Raw genomic sequence first — 23252 nt, 5'->3', positions numbered from 1 at the left:
CTTGAAGGATGAAGTGGGACAAATCGTTGTGGACCCAGATGGAATTAAAGGAAGATGGAAAAGATATATGGAAATGCTGTTGAATACAGAGAATGAATGGGATGGCAACATCGAGAGTAACCCAGTTTTAGGATCGGCAGAGAAGATAACTGAGAAGGAAGTTGAGGAAGCGATAAAAGCAATGAAGAGTAGAAAAGCGGGAGGGCCGACGGGAGTTGTGGGAGATATGTTGAAGGCAGCAGGAAGTTGGGGTGTGAAGAGAATGACAGAGATCTGTAATCTGGTGGTGAAAGAAGGCCGCATTCCAGTGGATTGGGAACTGAGTACCCTCGTCCCTCTATACAAGGGGAAAGGTGACCCGAGTGTGGCTCGTACCGAGCGATAAAGTTATTGGAGCATGGAATGAAGGTATTCGAAAGGATAAGGAAGAAGGTGAAGATCGACGAAATGCAGTTTGGATTTATGCCAGGAAGAGGAACGACAGACGCGCTCTTTATTGTGAGGCAGTTGCAGGAGAAGTACATGGAGAAGAGGAAGAAGTTGTTTCTTGGGTTTGTTGATCTGGAGAAAGCATTCGATAGGGTTCCATGCGAAGTATTGACATGGGTATTGAGGAAGTTAGAAGTGGAGGGATGGTTGATCAGAGTAGTGAAGGCAATGTACAAAAGAGCGTGCACAGCTGTAAGGACGAAGGACGGGAACAGTGGTGAGTTTGAGGTGAAGGTGGGAGTGCATCAGGGGTCGGTACTAAGTCCACTACTATTTGTAGCTGTGATGGAGGTGCTGGCTCAGAACGTAAAGGAGGGTTTACCGTGCGAGTTGTTGTGTGCAGATGATCTGGTGTTGATTGCGGAAAGTATGGATGGACTGAAGGAAAAGATGAACAAGTGGAAGGAATGTATGGAGACAAAAGGTCTGAAGGTGAATATAGGAAAGACGAAGGTGATGGCAAGTGGTAAAGCATGTGGTGAGGTGGAAAGAACTGGGAAGTGGCCGTGTGCTGTGTGCAGGAAGGGTGTCAGAGTGAACTCCATTCAATGTACAATGTGCGCTGAGTGGGTTCATCAAAAATGTAGCGGTCTGAGAGGGTCATTAACCAGTGTGGCAGCTACATTCAAATGTAAGGTGTGCACAGAGGGAGCTGCAGATGGAGGAAATGTTGAGTTGGATCTTGGAGACGGCGTGAAGCTGGAAGGTGTGAAAACATTTTGCTACCTCGGAAACATGCTGTATGGAGAAGCTGGATCAGACTCGGCAACGGTTGCTGGAATGAGATGTGCATGGAAGAAGTTTCGGGAACTGAGTGGCGTGCTGACGAGGAGGGGAGTGTCATTGAAACTGAAGGGAAAGGTGTATGCTGCATGTGTGAGAAGTGTTATGATTTATGGGAGCGAGACATGGGTCATGAACGTAGAGCAGCAACGAAGGTTGGAAAGGGTGGAAATGCGAATGGTTCGGTGGATGTGCGGAGTATCGTTGAGAGAGAGGAAGACAAATGATGAATTGCGAAAGATGATGGGAATAGAGCCTGTGATTGATGCTGTGAAGAGGAACAGGTTGAGATGGTTTGGTCATGTGTTGAGGAAGGATGAAACTGACTGGTTGAGAAGAGTGATGGAAATGAATGTAGAAGGAAGTAGAGGACGGGGAAGACCGAGAAAGACTTGGCTAAAGATGGTGGAAGAAGAAATGCGGGCAAGGGGGTTAACAAGGAGAGATGCAGAAAATAGGGCAAAATGGAGAAGATTGTCATTGGGACCACAAGGCTAACCCCCGCTCTAGCAGGGAAAATGGCCTTAAAATGCATGTTGTTGTTGTTGTTGTTGTTGTTGTTGTATAACCCCCTTTTTGAATATGAATAACTACCACTTGGTGAACGTTATTCAGGCTGCTTTTGCAAGCCATGGCGCTACAGTAGACAGAGCTCGCTTTTTGTTATTATGTACCCATGTTTTTATTGACTAACATTTTTGTGTGATATACTAACCCTCCCGTCCATCCTCCCCTCCATCCCCCTCTCCCTTCCCTCTCTCTCCTCCCCCTGCCCTTCCCTTCACCTCCCCCTCCCTCCTCCCCTCTCCCCTCCCCCACCTCCCCCTCCTCCCACCTCTCTTCATATTCCCGTCAGGAAGCGACTCATTGTTACCCGGCAATGCCGGGTACTTTTGCTTGTGTTAAATAAATCTGGGTCCAGATTTTAAAAAGCCAATTTATAATTTGTGTATGGTCGTTACATCATTCTCCCCATGATGAAAATCAATATATATATATATTGGTAAACAGTAATATGGCACCATCATAGACAGTGTTTTACATGTTTAAAAGAAAGTGATGCGTGATAAGCTTCTGACAATCGAACACGTTTTTACGCTGAATATATATTCATCTCTCAATCTATCTCCCTCTCATCCTCCATCTCACCTTTACTCAGAGACAGCCAAATACTTTAAGGAGATATGTATTTGGAATTCAAGCAAAACCAAATATTCACTGAAATTGAAAACACACTCGGTAAACGTAAGCTCGTGTGTTCTGTTCAGTAAACCTCGAGTTCTGAAAGCAATATAGAATGGGTACCTTCTTGATGAGGATGGTGATGCCTTGGTATTTAAATGGTTTAGAAAACTCGATGTACTGAGCACGCTCGTTGTTTATTGTAAGAGGCGCAACCACCATGTCCGCCAGGCCCGTCAACAACTCCCCCATCATGCCATTCCACTCTTTCTTATTGCTGTTGTTCACCTGCACACACAGACATAAAATATAAAATCCTCACTTTGGTACAGCACATCTTGCCATTGGCAGAGTATTCCGTTCAATGTGTGCAGGTCACCACACCTAAGAAAATAAGTAAGAGAAACACTTCCACATCAAAATAAGTAAAAGAGTGGGGTTCAAACAGTTCTACAGGTGAAATAATCATGATAGTCAATGACACGCCAACATTTTGAAAAAAAAAGATATACAGTGGTACCTCGGCTTACGAGTTTAATCCGTTCCGTGACGGAGCTCGTAAGCCAAATCGCTCGTAAGTCAAAGCAAATTTTCCCATTCAAATGCATTGAAATGCTATTAATCCGTTCCAGCCTAAAAAAAAAAACACCAATTTTTTTTGTTAGGTGCTTTTAAATAACAAAAATGTACTTTATAAATAACAAATAATGTATAAACAAGCACGACCTCGTATATACTGTACATAATACAAGAGAATGTAAAGAAATAAACTGGTTTTATTAAGCAGAGGAGAAGAGCATGCCAGGTGAGGTGTGCGTGTTGTCGACTTGGCGAGGCAGTACGATCGTACTCCTTCTACGATATGTACGATTTTGAAGCAGAAGGAGTCCATAAAGGCTATAACGCCAGCCAAGGGCGTTACGATTATTTCAAAGCTCCGGACCTCTATCCATGAAGATATGGAGAAGTTGTTGTTTGTGTGGTTGAAGGAGAAGCAGCTCGCAGGAGATACCGTGACCGAGAGCATCATGTGTTTGAAAAGATTGAAACTCGGATATCGAGCACGGACCACGAGGTGTTTTTTCTTTTTTCTTAATCTCGGTTTCAGTGAACTTTTGCTCTGTGCTCACGTGTACTGTACCTGTACCTGTAATGGTACGTCAGAGGATGGCACCTGTTGTCATCATATTAAGTGCAAGATGTTCTGCATCGTAAGTTGGTACACCGTGGTCTTTCGGCGGTGTTTAAGCCGGCCGTCTTGGCTTCTGTCACCATTGGCATTGAGTCTTTCGATGTAGGTAGGTCGTTGTGTGCCGGTGCCTTGGCCGAATTCCTTCATTGCTGCATTGTTAGCTCACCTGGTTTTTTATACCACATCTTTGGTTATCGGACCAGCGAATGACGTCATCTCCAAAGTATGGCTTATTCTCACTTGTCTTGGACGATCTTCTACTTCTAGCCTTCCACCGTGCATTTGGTGTCCACTGTACTTACTGTACAGTGCCTGGTAAAATTGATGTAATGGGTTTTTGACCGTCAACGCCATGAACCGTCATGAACCGTCATGAACCGTCATGAACCGTCATGAACCGTCATGAACCGTCATGAACCGTCATGAACCGCCATGAACCGTCAACGCCATGAACCGCTAACACTCAAAAGCCCATTTATCGCGCCTTATAAAGCAAAACGCAAACCGAAAGCCATGCCTCTCAAGCGAGGCGTGCTTCCGTGGTCACGTGATCCACAGGTGTAGCTCATTATACCCGCACGCGCGACACGCTTTGGCGGTCACGTGACCAGCCACTCTGGAGGCGGGGATCCCCGCCGATGACGTCACCGGCTGGAGCAAGGAGATTCCTCGCTCATGTATTTCGACGATTGCGTGTTTTATATCCAAGCAGAGATGCTTTCACGGCAAGATAACCACGTGACCGGAACCGGAAGCCACAACCGGAAAATTCAAAAAAATAAATTTTTTGAGCTCGTACATCGGATCTCGGCTCGTATCCCAAAGCAACAAACCGCCCGAGCGACGGCTCGTATCCCGAAAAACTCGTACGTTGGGGCACTCGTAAGCCGAGGTACCACTGTATATATATATATATCCACAGGTAACCAATTGATCCGATGAGTTTGAAATTAATTGTGCATGATCTACACAAAAATTGTATGGGAGAATCTTACTATGATTCACCAAATGTCCGTCCGCCCATCCGTCTGTCTGTCTGTCTGTCTGTCTGTCCATTCGAAGGTACCGCAAAAATGGCTGAACCGATCGCAATGATATTTTGGGTGGGTAATCCTGGGATCTCCTGGAGTAAAATAGGGTAAAGGGTGTTTCCCTAAAGAATGCCTTTTTTCCCGACCGGATGCACACCTCAGCCTTTAATAATTTTTAATCGATTTTCCGCCAGCGGCTTTCACAAGATTCAATTGCGTTCGAAACGACCTCAACAAATTGCAAAAGAGGTCAGTATCACCTTTCATTCCTTCCAAGACCTCGTTGATTATATCCATTAAACGGTCACGGGAACACTGTTTGCTCTCCGAAATATCCAACAAGCTGTCTTCAACTCGCTCTTTCATAATGGCTCCAAGGTTCTCCGCTGGATTGAGGTCTGACGAATTTCCAGGCCATCGCCCAAAGCCAACGCTGTGAAAATAATGCAAAACAAAGCCAACGCTGTGCAGCCTTAACGGGTCTGAGAGTGTCTGCAAAAAGCTTGCGTGCAATTCCAAATGCGACACAGGCGATCCTTTGAGCGACGAGTTTTTCGATCATATCTTTAAAAAATGAGAAAAAAAGAAAAAGAATTGAGATTTTTTGGAGACTTTTCACCTCGCAGCGCACGGGTTGTTGAGACTTGCTACAACTAATAAAATATAATCACTTGTACGTTCAGATTGTGGTATGTGTGAGCACGCGATTCGTTTCGGGAAAAAAGGCATTCTTTAGGGAAACACTCTTTATATTGTTTTTCCAATTTCAGGTTTGGACTCCCGCATAACGTTATTTTCGCGGGTACCGCACAAACGTCTGCACCGATCACTGCACGGCTGCACCGATCGGACTCGGTGACCTCGGACAAAGACCTTTTATAAGGACATGGGTTGAATCCCTGCTTGAGAGAATGCCAACCCCCTCTCCGCCATCACGGTCGTCTCTCCAACTCACAATCCCACGAGATATGCGGAAAGGATGACCCAAAACCAATTATCTTCTTTTTGATTCGTATATAAACATCATTAAAAGTAAATAATGACCTCGACCAAAGTTCAAACGATGTGTGTTTAATCTCTACATGAGAGCATTCCACATAGCTATTTGGGCGGTGTATACACTAACAGATCGCTGTCTCCATCGACCTTGCCAAGGCCGTAACACCTATCGGCACAAAATCCTTTTAACTGTTGACTTGGTAGTTTTTACAATGAAGGAAACATTAACAATGTTGTTAGAAGTTTATTTTGTGATTAAGTTGTGATTGGAGTTATGTTGTTTGGAATGAAAAAAGAGATATCGAGTTCAACTAAATGACGACATGCCGTGATGGTTTCTACTTTCTGAACGTGAACTTCGCGGATCGCCATATGCAGATTCGCCACGGACCCACAATCGATGTTTCAAAACATGAACGTAACCGTTTGTTTGCGAATGGGTACGTTTTTCATGGAAGTCCTTCACGAACTTGCTGTCCATTTCTGACGTGCGACTGAGGGTGCTACAGGAGTGTGGAATTTATTGGTTTCATGCTTTAGCATTCGCTGTATCTGCATTGCCTGTTTGCTTCTGGCCTCCCACCCGTGCGTCGCACAGGTATCTCACTAGTTAAATCAATGACATCATTGGTCCTGTGGTTCGGCAGCCATATTGGATTGAACATAAATCTTTGTCATCAATAAACCACACAAACACAGCAGCTAATAAACAGCACACAAAATTCAAACACGTCCTGGTGAGGGTCTGCAATCTCCGATTGCTCTTTGTGATGACATAGGTTGTATTGTCTCAAGCACTATCCGCTGAAAAGGAATGACCTTGAGGGAGCTTATATAAACTGTGTCCTTTCGGTGCGCGGGAGGTGACACACTGTATCCCTGTGCGGTATACTATTGAGATGTACCAGGTATGTAAACGCTTGCTTGCAAGGAATTATAATGAGATGTATGCTCTGGTTGCCTTCATATGGGACTAATAATTATTGTATTCTTGTGTTGTAGGATTGTCTTTGAGAAATAGTTCGATAAAGCCTCAATTATTGCCAGAGGTCTGAGTTTGATTTCACAACACTCTTTCTTGTTTATTGGATTATATACAGTACAACACTGTACTAATTGATCCTGCAAACATAAAATGGTGAGGGAAAACGCAGTCAGCCAACATCAGTGCCGTACAGTAATTCCTCGCATAACGCGCTTTCCTTTTACGCGTTTTCGTTATGTAGCTGCTGATGAATTTAGGACCATTTTTGATATAGCGCACCTTTTTGTTATCAACCTGTTATATTAGGGCTGTTACCTTGCTGCGCAACACCGCCCAGTGGATGACTGAACTAGTCTGAGATGGGCCCCGGGATACTGGCCGCAGTGTGGGCATATCGAAACCACAACTAAACCTGGCGTGTAATATCTTGCGCATTCTTTGAAACCATGACTGGTGAGGGTATCAACAAGTGATACTTGTGCTTCCGTACCTAAGAAACAATGGAAGGCTATTTAAACCAAGGTGAAATTAGAAGAAGTGATCGAGCTATTGGGTTCGTGAACATTTGCCGACTGAGTGTCTGGATTCCCAGTATCCCCACATTACGAATGATTCGTTTTTATCTCGAAATTATAGTTTCGGCTTGAAAAATTGGCGGTTTTCAGGTAAACCGGATTTTAGGATCCTGGATTAGTGGTTGGTTACCTGTATTTCCAATATACAGTACTGTATATATTGTGAACATTTGTGAGGTAGTAGGTAGTCGTTAATTTAAGGCCTTCAACACCATTTATGTGTAGATACTTAGAACATTTTGAACACTGCAATAGGTGTATGTGTTCAGGATAAGGTGCCTGCGTTTTGCCGTGAGGGGTCAGCATTATCTAATTTCAATAGAAATAGAAGATGGGTAAGAAGTCTTGTCCCTCTGTTCGCCTTCCGTGAACTGGGCAAGGCCAGGTAAGTGTAGAGGGCGGTACATACATATCCCTCCCACCTACTGGGGAGAGGGCGAGATGGGGTGGTGGTGAGGGGGAGGGGCATATGGCTCGCCCAGCTGTTCATCAGCGTGTAGGAGGCAGGTCTTGACCTCTTTCCGGTCCATGATTCACTAAATTCCTGGGTCGGTGACAGGTCTGCTGCACCGGGGGCGGAGAGACCGCGATGGCGAGAAATTGGTGATGGAGGGTAAATTATGGGCGGGTGTCGGAGGTCGGAGAATGGCTGGTTTTGACAAGGACGGGGTGATTGGTCCAATTCCATCTGTCGGCAGGGAAGAGAGGGCTGGTGATAAAAGCGCATGCTCGCCCTTCGTCTGCTCTCTGGCATCCAGCAAGCTCTTGGACTCTAGCAGCTGTAATGATTGGGACAGCCCCACACTCCACTCATTGTTGCCTTGCTGTGACTCTTTGGTCTGCTGTCTGCCCCCGCTTGCAGTGCCAACACATATGAGTTCTGCAAACTGCCTGGGGATTCTTTGTAAGCCTCGCGATCCCGCCATTTTTGCTGCGCCAACATTTGGGTTTGATCGACGTACCTGGAGGATTAAAAGTAAAGCGATTCTGATTTATAACCGGTGTGGTGCCAGCCTGGACCGAAGCACAGACCAACGTTAACCGTTCGACATCGAATCGTCAGTAAGTGGTTCTATCCTTGGAGGTGGCCTTCAGTGTGGTCGTTGACCACTTCTAATGTGGTTATCAGGTGGTTGCCCCTCCACACAACAACATATATATATATATATATATATATATATATATATATATATATATATATATATAATCGGGAGATTGAATAAGACGCGGACGTAGCTTCAGGGCTTCGATCTTTAATTCGACAAGCTTTCGACTAACAAAGGTCTTCTTCTGAGTCGGCCCCAAGTTCAACGGAACGGAAGACTTCTCTATGCACTCTATGATAATATTTAATTTAAATACAAGATAACTATTACCTACCCTCTCCTGGGTGCCAAATTTTCCATCTTGAACCAGGTGTACGGTGTAGGTAAAGTTCAGCGTTCTGGAAAGCTTTATCAAGAGGTCGACACAAAAGCCATAACAACACTGGGGCACGATCGGTTCACCTGCAGGTGAGATAAAACACGTAGGGTTCAGCAACCACATTGTAAAATATAACCATTATGAAGTACGAGACATTATCTGTATCGAGTAACAAAATGTGGTGAGTTTGAGAGCTTAATATCTCGTACAAACCACACTCAGAACCATTCCAACTGACCAACTAAGCCCCGCCTCCTTAACCTAAACCACACCTTCAGCAATAAGCAGCAGTTCATTACATAGCAAAACTCCAGGGTGTCCCCACTTAACGTCGTCCCGGTTAACGTTGTTTCGTTATAATGTCGATACGGGTTAGATATCAAGGCTTCACAGAACGTCGTGATTATTTAACTAAAACTCCCTATTACATCGTCGGTTATAGAAATATCATGGAAAGTCATGGGCACACCTGGTGAAACTGAAAATGCCAACCTGCGACGCTGGTTATCCCCACACGGTGGGCAGGGTCTCCCAGGAATCGCCTTTTGTTAACATGAGAACGGATTCACGGATTTCAATGAAAACACTCTCAGGAAGTAAACACAACCGTACTTATCCCTCTCCCTATGATGATTCCCAATCCCCATAAATCTAAACCGGAACCTACAAATACAACTTTCTCGGCTTCTTCTGTTGCCACCGCCATACTCATTACCTCCACCACCAAAGGTAGATGGAGGTTATGTATTCACGCCTGTCCGTGTGTCTGGGCAGAGAATATCTCAAAAAGTTGTGGACAGATTTGGACGAAATTTGGTGGAGAGGTTGGGTATGTAACAAGGCCGAAATAATTAGATTTGGGTGAAGATCCGGATCCAGATCTGGATACGAGAATTTTTTAAAGTGATTCTTCACCATTGAGAGATGGGGCGAAAACTATATAAGAGCAGGATATCACAAAAAGTTGTCGAATAATTCTGATGAAACTTGGTGGACAGTTTGTGTGTGTGACAAGGAAGAAGTGATTCAATTTTGGTGAAGATTCGATTCCGGATCTGGATCAGAGAATATTGTCAAGTCCGTAGCCGATGAACACCAGCCTTGGATGGATAGCCAGACGGTCCTTAATTTCTGAGGCGAATGGCCGAAATCTTGGCGGTACTTTTTGGCGCGCGCGGGACGGAAAGGCAGCGAGGTGCTTGCCTGGACGAAGCACACAGGTTGATTCCCGAACCCATGAACAAAGAAACACGACACAACAAATGAAATGCCACACAATAATTTAATGAAAATAAATTAAAGAGGGGAAAATGAAAGGTAAGGTAAAACTAAATCCTAATTTGAGACGTCCCCACTCAGTCACGAAAACAGACAAGGGGAAAGATAATGAAAATAAAATACATTGTTTTGTTGAGTCGGCCGGTACTCAGCTCTGGTCCAAAATGCGCTTGGGAGCTTGATGGCCGCCGCAGCACGAGCGGCCACCCACGCGGGAAACGCTCCGACAATGGCGCCAAACATGCCCAGGCGTGAGCAAGCAGTCAAATGGCCCTTTCTCGCTTCCACCACCAAGCCCAACGTGGCTTCACCTCCCCCGAAAAGCACCACGGTCCAACAACACCCCCTCCTCCAACGTTGCAAAAGTTCGCACAACAGCTCCGAAAAGTCTCCTCACAAGCGCACACCAGCCAGAAGCAGCCGAAGCCAGAGACGAAAGCGACCGGGAGAGGCAAAAGACCCAGAGAGAGACTCTTCTTCCTCTCTCCTGCTCGAACCTTTCCTGCTCTGACGTCACACTCTGTCCAATGCCCGAGCTCTGTCGAATCACCCCATGTCTCCACGACCAATGACGAAGCTCGGGGCATGGCCTGCCGGTTGCGAACCTTTCGAGGTGGGGTATAGTTGGCGATCGAGAATGTTCGGGCTTCTGTCGGCAATTATGCCGGTTATGGTTGGTTAATGGACGGTTGTTGTTATTGTTGTTGTTGTACGAGGGTTTTTATTGCCGGCCTTGTTATAATTGTAAAAACATAGGGAAAAACCACCGAGGGCAATCACATACTGGGGGAGAACTAAAGCCTAGGTCACACATAGGCGGATATTTTGGCGACTACTGGCGACTGCCGGCGATCAAGATTTTTCGGCGACTACTGGCGATTTCGGGTGGTCAAATATGGTCAGGCGGCAGTATGGCGACTGCAGGCGGCCACATTGCGACTGCATTGCGACGACGCCCCGAGTGGGATGGCGACTGTTGAAGATCGACGACGACTGCATTGCGGATGCACGGCGGCAGCATGGCGACAGTCTGGCGGCTAGATTACGACCGATGGCGGATCGCGGCGACTGCATTGGGGCTGGGTGGCGGTTTACTCCGACATCCGCAAGACTGCAATAAGACCGCCGGCGATTGGAGACGATTCACACAACTTTTTAAATCTTTATTTCTCTATTTTACATTTCACTTTATTCATTTCAATGATGTATGACATGAAGCATAAAGATGTTTGATGTACAATAAGAAAGTTAATAAAGATGTATCATTGTAATGTAATAATCAAACTTTTCTGCAGGGAGAGAGAATGGAAATAAAGTCCAACAAATTATTTCCACTGGTCCCAAGTCCCATAAATAAAGTTTCCAAAGGACCAAAGTCCCAAAAATAAAGTTCCCAAAAGTCCCAAGTCCAAACAATAAAGCCATATCCTTGTCGGCACCACAGGACCTCACTCCACGGAGACCCTCACACCATCCTGTCTTGCCATGGAATCGTGGTATGTCGTAATGCAGTCGCCAGGCAGTCGTATCTCTGTCGCCAATGGCCGTAACTCGGCCACCACTAGTCCTACTGCTGTCGTCGTCAGTCTCCCATAGCCGCAGGGGAGACGTGGCAGTTCTTCTGTACTCGATATGCAGCCGCAACAGTGTCGGCCCGTAGTCGGGAAGATGCCGCAGGAAGGCCGTATGGCATTCGCATCTCTGCCGTGCTAGCTGCTGGGGCGATTGCGGAAGACTATGAGCGACTGGGTTGCGGCCGCTTTACGGTCTTATTACGGATACCGACGACAGCATGGCGGTTCCATCGCGACAGCATGGCGGATTTTTTTCGATTGCGACTGAGCGCGCCGTTTTTAAACATTTTAAAAATTATTTTGCCCCTTTGCGGCTCTTGCCGACTGCAGGCGACCTGGGGAGGATAACCACGACTACAGGCGACCGTCCATTACGGTTTCATTACGATTGTCGGCGGGTGGTGGCGATTTTTTCAGTCGCCAGTAGTCGCCGACAAATCCGCCTATGTGTGACCTAGGCTTTACGCTCTTATTACGGATACCGAAGACAGCATGGCGGTTCCATCACGACAGCATGGCGGATTTTTTTCGATTGCGACTGAGCGCGCCGTTTTTAAACATTTAAAAATATATTTGGCCCCTTTGCGGCTCTTGCCGACTGCAGCCGACCTGGGGAGGATAACCATGACTACAGGCGACCGTCCATTACGGTTTCATTACGATTGTCGGCGGGTGGTGGCGATTTTTTCAGTCGCCAGTAGTCGCCGACAAATCCGCCTATTTGTGACCTAGGCTTAATCTTAACCCCAATCTAATTACCATAGTTTCACCCCTCGTGTGAAGACACGTAAACAACTTAAGCTCCAGTTTCCCTACTTAATACTCGTACATCGAGATGTTTCCTATGCGTCCATGGTCCATGCTACACCTATACGATCCTGCCTCCACTATGGCATTCCATCCTCTACCACCACAAACGTAACAATATTTTAAGTGATTCTTCATCATTGAGTGATACGGCTAAAAACCGATATATTATAGCACGATGTCTCAAAACGGTATCTTCCCGGTTACTGATTTGGGCAAAACTTAATGGAGAGGTTCTGTGCGTGACAAGGACAAATAGATTCCATTTTGGTGAAGATCTGAATACGGATTCGGAAACGATAAATTTTTAATTTCTAAGTGATTCTTCACCATTGAGTGATAGGGCCAAAAACGATACGTAGCATGATATTTTAAAAAGTTATGCACGACTTATAACAAAACGTGGTGGATGAGTTGGTTAGGCGATAAAAACAAGCCGATTAGATTTCGGTTCAGGTCATGATCCAGATTGGGCCTATCACTATATACAAAACATAAACTGTTCAGCTTGGTGGAGGTATGTGCTCTACCGAGTGTTGTTCTAGTTTTCACCTCTTTTGATATTTTTATGCCTCCGCCCCCAAGGATGGCCGGAGGCATTATGTTTTTGGGTTGTCCGTCCGTCCTTCCATACGTCCGTCCATATGTCCGTCCTTCTGTCTGTCCATACGGGCTAAACCTCGTTTTTTACAGCAACCACATGTCCAATTGAGACAAAAATTTCAGGGCAGGAGTGACATCCATGCAGAATGTTTTTATGATAATTTTCACGTCATAAGTCACGTGGTATGGCAACCATCTTAGATTAAACACAAATAATTGAAAATATTTTCTCGGAAACCGCTGAATGGAAAAATTTGAAACTTGGCACATTGTCACGTACTCCCAATGGGGAGAAAAACCATGATAATGATGACATCATAGGTGAAGTGGTATAAGAGCCAAAAATGTTTTAATCGAATTCATTATCCTAAAAATCTGAAATTGCATGCACATGATCTATGACTCATTTGTATTGAAATATTAAATTTATGACATCATAGGTCACATGATTTGGCAGCCATATTGGATTTAACCTAAAACCTTAAAAAGACACCTTCTCCTAAACCACCAAATTGATCGACTCAAAACTTCACGTGTGTCATTGACTAGGCATGGCGATTAAAAGATGGTCACGAAAACTTAATTTGTCACATGGTATGGCAGCCATATTGGATCGAAGGAAAATATTAAATAATTATATCTCTGCAAACGCTTACCCTATCGATGCGAAATTTTACAAATACCATCTAACACCATTGTTGCATATAGTTTGAAAATGATGATGTCATAGGTCACGTGGTTTTGCAGCCATCTTGGATAGAAAAACGAACCTTATCCGATCAACACGAAACTTCACAAACGTGATCCCTTTCCCATACATATGCAAAGTGTAAATTTTTAAGGTCATACTGTATGTCACATGGTGTAAGCCATATCAGCTTGAAAGCCGATATTTTTAAAAATCCCTTCTCTGAAACCGCTTCACTGATCGATGTGAAACCTGTCATGGCTGGTGAAAATGTGATACTTGAAAACAGCTGAAGGGATTTAAATCAAACTTGTTTATTTTTAGGACAGTGAACGAGGGCATCTACCCGTTGTCGGACTATGCGGAGGCATATTGGCGACACAGTCGCATTGCTCTTTTGTTTTATCTGTGCTTTGTTTATCTTCCCACACCTGCGACAGCCTGATCATATCCATGTTTGCAGCTGTTTGTTTCCGTTACTTTATTACTGTTATTACTGTTATTACATTACTTATTTCCAGGTTGTCCGTCCAGCTGTCTGTCCAACTGCCTGTCCGTGATAGGTTTTCGTTATTGCGAAAACTTCAGACTGGCTGAAGGGATCCAAGTGAAACGTGGTACAGGTATGTGTAATGATGTAATGATGAACTGATTAGATTTTGGGGTAACAAGGTCAAAGGTCAAAGGCAGAGGTCATGTTAGGTAAAAATCCTGTTACTGCGATAACTTGTGAACCAATGATGGGATTTTAACCAACGTTAACCAACGTCTTCCGCTCTTTCACTCCCTCTTTCTGTTCTCTTCACCCTCTCTTTTGCTCAAGGTCATCTGCCATCTGCTTGGAAATCAGCCAACATCACCGCTTTGCACAAAAAAGGTGCAAAAACAGATCCCAGCAACTACAGACCAATCAGCCTTCTCCCAATTATCAGCAAAGTCATGGAATCCATCATTGCTTCAGATATGAAATCTTTCCTCTTCTCCAATGGCTTGATCTCGGATCATCAATTTGGTTTCAGACCTGGTCACTCTACTCTGGACATACTGCTTCTGCTTTCTCAACAATGGATGGAGGGAGGTCCTCAACGCCAAACAGGAAATTAGAGCTGTCTCCCTTGACATTTCACGTGCCTTCGATACGGTCTGGCACCCTGCTCTGCTCACCAAACTCTCCTCCTTTGGTATCCATGGAAATCGCCACGCATGGCTGGCGGACTTCCTCTCTGGTCGTAGTCAACGTGTGGCCCTGAATGGGTTTCTCTCATCTCCTCTTCCTGTTCAGGCTGGAGTTCCCCAAGGTAGTGTTCTGGGCCCTGTGCTTTTTCTGGTCTTCATCAATGATCTCTCTGACTCTCTTGAAAATCCTCTCTATCTCTTTGCTGACGACTCTACTCTCTGTCGCTCCATTCCTCATCCCTCAGATCGGCAGTCTGCAGCCTCCTCACTCTCTGCAGACCTGGACAAAATCACAGACTGGGCAAACAAATGGAACATGTCTTTCAATCCTGATAAATCTCACACTCTTACGATGTCTCTCCGAAAAGACCGACTGGAAAACCCTCCCATCCACTTTGTGAATAATCCTCTCCAAGAAGTTCTGTCACTCAAGCTTTTGGGTCTCACTATTTGCAATGATTTTCCTGGGAAAACCACATTTCAAATCTGGCCTCCAAAGCCAGTCGCCGACTGGGCATCCTCCGTCGTGCGAAGTCCTTCCTTGGCACACCTGAGCTCCTCACCACATACAAGGCTTTCATCCGCAGCTCTATGGAATACTGCTCTGCCCTCTGGTCTGGTGCTCCTGCCTCACACCTAGCACGTCTTCACGCTGTTGAAACCAAAGCGTTCAGAATCATTGGAATCTCCCGCGATGAAGCTAACTCCAAGGGCCTTTCACTCACTCACCGCAGGCAGGTTGGTGGTCTTTCCGTCTTCTACCGACTCCTCTCTGGCCTTACCCCCCCAGCCCTCTCTGGGCTCTGTCCCCCAAATATTCCTACAGGTTGCACAAGATCTGCCTGCAACCCTCTTATGGTTAAACTGCCAAAATCAAGACTTTCTGCTCACCTTCACTCCTTCATTCCTCTTTTCTCCCGCCTCTGGAACAAACTCCCTCACTCTCTTCAATCCCACTCCACCCTCCAGGTCTTTAAAACAGCTGTTCACCACCATCTCTTATCCTCCCCCATCCAAAACCTTGATCTTTTCTACCCCCGCTAATTTCGGTCCCCTTGTGTTTTATACCTCTCCCCCCCCCCCCCCCTCCCCTTCCCACGCCTGCTGCCCCCAAGCCCTCTCCCTCCCACACTTCTCCCTGCTCTCAAATGTTGTGGTTGTGTGCTTCCCCTTCTCTCCCCATCTTGTCTTCCGCTCCCTCTTTTTGTATATTTTGTTTGTCTGGTTGATTTGTTTGTGAAATAAATGTTAGCTCTTTCACGAGCCTCGATTCAGTATACAAAAAAAAAACAAAAAAAAAAAAAAAAAAAAAACGTTGGTTCAAGTATGTGTTATGATGCAAAAATTAACTGATTTGATTTTGGGGTCAAGAGGTCAAAAGTCAGAGTCTGTAATAGGTTTTCGTTACCACGATAACTTAAGAACGGCTGAAGGGAACCAAGTCATATTTGGTACATGTATGTATCATGATGGAAAGATAAATGGATTACATAAAGGGGTCAAGAAGTCAAAGGTCAGAGGTCCCGTAAGGTAAAAATTCTGTTTATGCGCTAACTTGTGAACCAGTGATGGGATTTTGACCAAACTTGGTACAAGTATGTGTAATGATGAAAAGGTGAACCGATTAGATGTCAGCATGAAAGGTCACAGGTCAGAGGTCACGTCAGATAAAAATGCAATACTTGAGAACAGCTGAAGGGATTTAAATCAAACTTGGTACAAGTATGTATTATGTTTTAAGGATGAACTGATTAGATGTCGGGTTTAAAGGTCAAAGGTCAGAGGTCATGTCAGGTAAAAAATGTGATACTTGAGAACAGCTGAAGGGATTTAAATCAAACTTGGTACAAGTGGGCGGAGGCATATCCTGTCGACATCGCAATGTCAAGAAATGCCGATCTAGTTATATGTACAGTAATATAATTTTATGTTATTTTCCTCTGTTTAAATGTTTTTACAAAACGCGCTCACATGAGCCTTGCAGTTCAAGACATGGGAGAGTATGTGGCGAATATACATTGTAAAAGCCAGCAATTCGCTTCACCATGGGTGCCCACACAGCAGGCACAGGCCTGGGTGGTTGCTGACACAGAAAGCCGTTAATGCTGGAGAGCAACAGTTATGCCCGATGACTTTTTTTAAAGAATGGCTGTCGTAGAAAAAGGAAGAGAATGCCTGAGTTTGGCACACAGAGTCTCTGAGTTTGTAGAGCTGAGTGTGCTGGAGCTGTGAACGTTTAATCCCCAGAGCAGACAGAACTTTGGGGAGAACGACAGAAAAGGACCTTCTTTTTTTTTGGATACAAGATCGAGGCTCGTGAAAGAGCTTTGGGGAACTTTTATGCCAATTTTCACCAGAGAACTGCCAACATGCCAAACTCTGCTTACGTGGATTGCGGTACACCTAGGAGCAAATGATGTAGGGAAAGTTTACTCGGAGGATTTGAAAATCAGGTACAAGATACTGGCACGACTTGAAGACAGCTTCAGTATGGATGAGTGATTTTGTACATCTGTACTGAATGTAATGTCTGTAAAAGGGTCTTTTCAAGGGATATTGTGTGGTCCGTGTTGTATGTTCTTCACCCCAAAGCCGCCTTCACCAAACTCTCTCCACCCCAATCCCACCCCCACCCCATCAAAACAAACAAGTTTATTTTATTGTCAATACCCTGGTGGTATCCTCAAACCTGCCTCACTTTTTTCATCCCCACTCCTCCACCCCATTCCCCCAATTAAATTAAGTCACTGCCTTGACAGAGGTATTTAATCTGGTGATGGTGTAGCGCAGGCATGATGGGCCAAATGGCCTCCTCCTGCATCAAATTTCCATGTAATTGTTCCGGCCCTGATTCTGCGATCCCAACAAGTATTGTAACGTGACAAACAGGTCTGGGAACTTTCTTGGGGCTGTGGACTTGGCCGGCAGTTGTAGTTGTATTGCCATGACCGGCGGGACTCGAACTGGGTAACTAGAATGGACAGCGGCTGTAACAACATATATAACAGGCTAACGCTGTCTATCTGTCCCACCCTGAAACATGGAAATGCTCCTCAGAGAGAAAATAATATTAAGTAAAAGTTGCTGCAAATTAATCCAAACCGAGGGGAAATCATAATTTTTTCAATCAGACAAAAATAATTAAACCCGGGCAGCATACAGACAACAGAAAGCTGTGTTAATCACTCCAGAATTTTTTTCTTCCCTTTTTTACTTTTTAGCTCACTGGGAATGTTATTCCGGAGAGCTCATGGGATGGTGCGTCGTCAGTCAGTCCATCAGTCTGTCAGTCTGTAAACACTTGCAACTTCTTCTTCAAAACTTCTCCAAACCCCAAACAAAACTCCAAAACGAAACTACACATACAATTCTGATGAAACTTGACCACAACATTCCATTCACCACCCATGATGTACCAAAGTTTGTTCACTGCATTAAAAAAAAAACCAAATCGGGGTCTAAGGCGGGCGGTCTACGGGGAGTTTAACCCACCAAAGAGGTATTTGCTTTCTTTTCCGAAACTACACACACAATTTCAATGAAACTTGACCACAAACTTCATCACCTGTAATGTACCAAAGTTTGTTCACAGCATTATAAAAATCAGAGTCTAAGGGGGCCCATGAGTGGGGTGGGGGTATTGGTGGGCTTGCCCCAAAAATAGGTATTTTTTTGTTTGTTTGTTTAAAGTCCTATGATTATGTTAGTATGATTCTACATGCTGCCCTGTCTCCGAGCAACCATTGAAATTGGTTTAAAATGCCGTCATACTGTTTAAAATACCTTTCGTTAGTGTAGTATACTGCTTTATTCTACCAGGTGAGTGCAGTATACTTTTTGTAAAACTTTTTGAATGTGCAGGTATTATCCCTATTTATTTCCCCGATTTATTTCTTAGGTATTGCCCTTATTTATGATTGCCCCTATGTGCCCCTATTTATTGCCCCTATTTATTTCTTAGGTATTGCCCCTATTTATGATTTTTCATAAATGTATTTCATAAATGAAATGAATGAAATGAAGATTCATAATATCATTACATCATGAACATTAAATTATAATAAATTAAGCTGTTCATTAAATGATAATGATAAAGACATGCATGAGATAAAGACATACAATGACAATTACAATGACAATTACAATGACAATGACAATTACAATGACAATTACAATTACAATGACAATTACAACGACAATTATAATGACAATGATAAAGACATACAATGACAATTACAATGACAATTACAATGACAATTACAATGACAATTACAATGACAATTACAATGACAATTACAACGACAATTACAATTACAATGACAATTACAACGACAATTATAATGACAATGATAAAGACATACAATGAATTAAGCTGTTCATTAAATGATAATGATAAAGAATGATAATAAATTTATCATTAAATAAATGGAATGAAATGAAGATTTCATAAATGTATTTTCATAAATGTAATGTGCAAGTATTTTTCTATTTCTTAGGTATTGCCCCTATTTATGATTGCAATGGTATTGCCCCTATGTGCCCAGAGGTATTGCCCCTATCTATTCTTATATTATGGTATTTTTACTATTGTGGTAAAGGAAAATGATGTGGTAAAGGAACAAAGAAAAAGAAACGGAGACATTGATGTGCAGTACTTTAACAGAGGGGACATTAGCAACTAAAGGCCAAACCAACGCAGTATATGGGATTTGAAATGGGTCTCCGTATCACCAATTAAACAAGCTGTTCTTTTCATTTCGAATTTTAATTTTAAGACAAGTCTTGTGCAGTTTCTCATAATATGACATCAGAATAACTCCAGAACACATCTTTTGAAGATCCGTTTGTAAACATTGATGGCTTAGAAGTGCAGAAATGTTAAAGAAGTTAAGACCACTAGGCCTTATCAAGTCTCTCTATCTACTTAACCTTAAACAGCCACAGTTCCATGTACGATTGTGCATTGTACCTGGTTTGGTGTTATTTGGACCCGTGCAGATGACTTTCTGCATAATGTCATTAAAAGTGGTCAGCTGCTCTACACAACTCCCATCAGGCAGAGTAGGTTTCACGTAGACAAAAGGTTCCTGATGAATGGTTACAATCTGTAAATATAGAGAGAAAAAATAAAGAAGTAAATAAACAAGAAGACGTCATGTGGAGCACGATACTTGCAAAATCCAACCCCCCTCCCCAAAAGTTTTCCATTGATACAGCAAATTGTCCATTTCATGAAGATTAAAATTTACGATCTTGATCAAAGCTCGGGTCAACAGGATGAAAAGTGACGATATTTCAGATGAAAAATGATGATTTTAGAAGTTTGACCTAGAGTTGACCTTTGACCTTTTGACCTAAAATAGTTGGTTTTCCTATTTAGTGACACAATGTGCAAATGCTGTTCAATTTCCAAGTCAATCGGATGAAAATTGACGGTTTTTCAGATGAAAATTGATGATTTTGGAAGTTTGACCTTCAGTTGACCTTTGACATTTTGACCTCAAAAATAGTTGGTTTCCCAATTCAGTGAGGCAATATGCTAATGCTGTTCAACTTTCAAGTCAATCGGATGAAATTTTATGGTTTTTCAGATGAAAAGCGATGATTTTGGAAGTTTGACCTTGAGTTGACCTTTGACCTTTTGACCTCAAAAATAGTATGTTTCCCAATTTATTGACTCGATATGCAAATGCTGTTTAATTTTCAAGTCAATCGGTTGAGAATTGACGGCTTTTTAGATGAAAATTGATGATTTTGAAAATTTGACCTCGAGTTGACCTTTGACCTTTTGACCTCAAAAATAGTTCATTTCCCAGTTTAGTGACTCAATACACAAATGCTATTCAATTTTCAAGTCAATCGAATTGAAAATGGCGATTTTCGAAATTTGACCTCAGATGACCTTTGACCTTTGACCTCAAAATCAATAGGCTTCTCAATTGGGACGACCTATACAACTTGGTGAAGTTTCGTGACGATCGGTTTAGAATTGTGACCTGTATCCCGGTGACAAACAGACAGACAGACAAACAGACAGACAGACAGACAGACAGAACCACAAACGCAACCGACCAATATACTTGAAAAATCTTCGATTTTGCAAGTAATAAATGGCTTTTCAAATGGGGGTAAAGATTACTAAACAATCATTTAATGGCAAAACAGCAAAATCAAAATCGTCATATTGTATTTCTCCACTACCTCTTCAATTGCCTCCAATTAATCTCACCTTGTTGTGTTCAGCTGGGAACGTTTTTGGCCCAAGTCTTTCATGAACCAGCTGGCCAGGCCTAACATTCAACTGGAGCTGATAAGGAATTTTCACTAAAGACACCATGGGATCTTCAATGCCCACAAGCTATTGCTAACACGAGGGACAACCTGCTTAAGGCCCACCCATGGGAATACGCGCAGACACAACACGCCCAGCCTGTGAAGCACCAATCCGACAATTTATAGTCGTGTCAGAAATAAAACCCAGACCAGACAGCTAAAACGTGCTCTGCCTCTGTAATATGCTGTGAAGACAAAAAATAACCGACATTTTATGATGCAACAGATTAATTCCTTCCTTAGACAAACTTTTTCCATATAAAAAGAGGATTTCCAAAATGGCGTCAAACCCATTCCACCTGATCCCCAGATTTAATCTTGCTCCATTCGGCCATGCTTGGCCATAACTGGTACTCATGTGCATCTTTTCTATGATTATGCCTGGCATGATGGCCCGATACCTTCAGCTGCCTCAGATTTAAATAAACAGAATAGAACGGTATTCGGTAGAGAGCATACCTCCGCGAGGCTGAACAGTTTACCTTTTCTATCCACTGATGGCCGGATCTGGACTCGGACCTGAACCAAAATCAAATCGGCTTGTTCTTGTCACCTACCCAACTCATACACCTAGTTTTGTCGTAATTCGTCCACAGCTTTTGGGAGTATATTGCTACTTATCGTTTTTGGCCCTATCTCTCAATGGTGAAGAATCACTTAATAATTAAAAAATTATCGTATCCGGATCCGTATTTTTTTCAAAATCAAATCAATCAGTCCTTGTCACACATACAAACTGTTCACCAAATTTCAGGCGAATCCGTCCGCAACTTTTTGAGATATCCTGCTATGTATCATTTTTGGCCCGATCACTCACTGGTGAAGAATCACTTTAAAAATTAAATAATTCTCATATCCGAATGCATATTCAGATCTTCACCAACATCGAATCTATTTGTCCTCGTCAGACACCCAACCTGTCCACCAGGTTTCATCCAAATATGTCCATAACTTTTTGAGATATCCTGCTATGTATTGATTTTGGCCCTATCTCCCAATGGTGAAGAATCACTTAAACAATTCTAGTAGCCGGAACCGATTCCGGATCTACACCAAAATCAAATAATTTCGTCCTCGTCACATATGCTACCTCTCTGCCAAATTTTGTCCGAATCCGTCCACAACTTTTTGAGATATCTTGTTCACAAACAAATGGACAGACAGACAGACAGACAGGGGTGGAAACATAACCTACGTCCATCTTCGGTGGCGGATGTAATAAAACCACTCACTCGTTGTTTATGAACGAAACCCTTAAACCTGTGAGTGTTCATAGACCGCAATGGAAGCAGGCCAATAAATAATTCTGCAAAAGGCTAGCACAGCTTCTAAACCAACAACACCGTCTAATTTAACCTCGAACAATACAATACGGCTCCTCTCGAGCATCATACGCATCAAACTAACAGAAATGTCTCGGTCATGTCTCCCAGGAACACGACGCTTCAGGACGGTTTCCTCCCATTTAACTGCTGCATTCAGGGAAATTAGAGCCAGATTATGGTAATTAAGGAAATGCACTCAAGCATTATGGAATTGCACACAAAGGAGACATCTAGTGCAGAATACTAAGGCTGCACCGTATCTCCAGTCATACCTTCAAGGCTTCAACACAATATACAGTAGAACGTTTCATACTTTAGTTGAAGAGGATAGTATGACATGGGTGGGGATACTAGTTAGCAGTTAGCAAATAATGTAAGTATTAATATTTTTTGACTTCAGGCATGGACAGCCAGTTCGTGAATGACTTGGATAAAAAAATGGCAAATGGCAAACGATGACCAAAAAATTCCACATTCCTGTGCCACCTCCAGTCGAACATCAGACATGGACAGCTCATTGTATAGATTTTCATTCCAAACTGCATCAATAAACATTCCAATCACAAATTAATCCTATAGTACTCATCTGCATATTAATACTATAGTACTGTTATGTCTGCGGGTAAAGCAATATCTAGAGCCAGGTAGATCTGTATAGGTATGTATTCGACTGTCGCGATAGGGAATCTACCTGTAATAAGTTCTTCATGTTTAGGCGTTTGTCGGGATAAGATGTATGATTGTGGATCTACCAGGAGATTCGAGTGTTAAGTAGTTAGGGATTAAAGATAACGCCCCTGTGAGTCT

General features: G+C 43.4%; 1 protein-coding gene across 1 annotated transcript in view; it reads right to left on the bottom strand.

The window, feature by feature from the left end:
• The window catches only part of GRIN1 (glutamate ionotropic receptor NMDA type subunit 1), a 95027-nt gene that overhangs the window by 36776 nt on the left and 34999 nt on the right, over positions 1-23252 (bottom strand). Inside the window, exons 10-12 of the mRNA XM_068109619.2 lie at positions 19757-19892; positions 8617-8744; positions 2578-2742 (exon numbers count right to left, since the gene is read on the bottom strand). Coding sequence (XP_067965720.2) covers positions 2578-2742; positions 8617-8744; positions 19757-19892 — 429 coding nt within the window. The remainder of the gene's footprint in view (positions 1-2577; positions 2743-8616; positions 8745-19756; positions 19893-23252) is intronic.

Source organism: Myxine glutinosa, chromosome 3 (assembly GCF_964187855.1).
Source record: "Myxine glutinosa chromosome 3, kmMyxGlut1.1, whole genome shotgun sequence".
In the NCBI taxonomy this organism is placed as follows: Eukaryota; Metazoa; Chordata; class Myxini; order Myxiniformes; family Myxinidae; genus Myxine; species Myxine glutinosa.
Note: the sequence above shows the minus strand (reverse complement) of the source record. Positions and strands in the feature narration are given on the sequence as shown.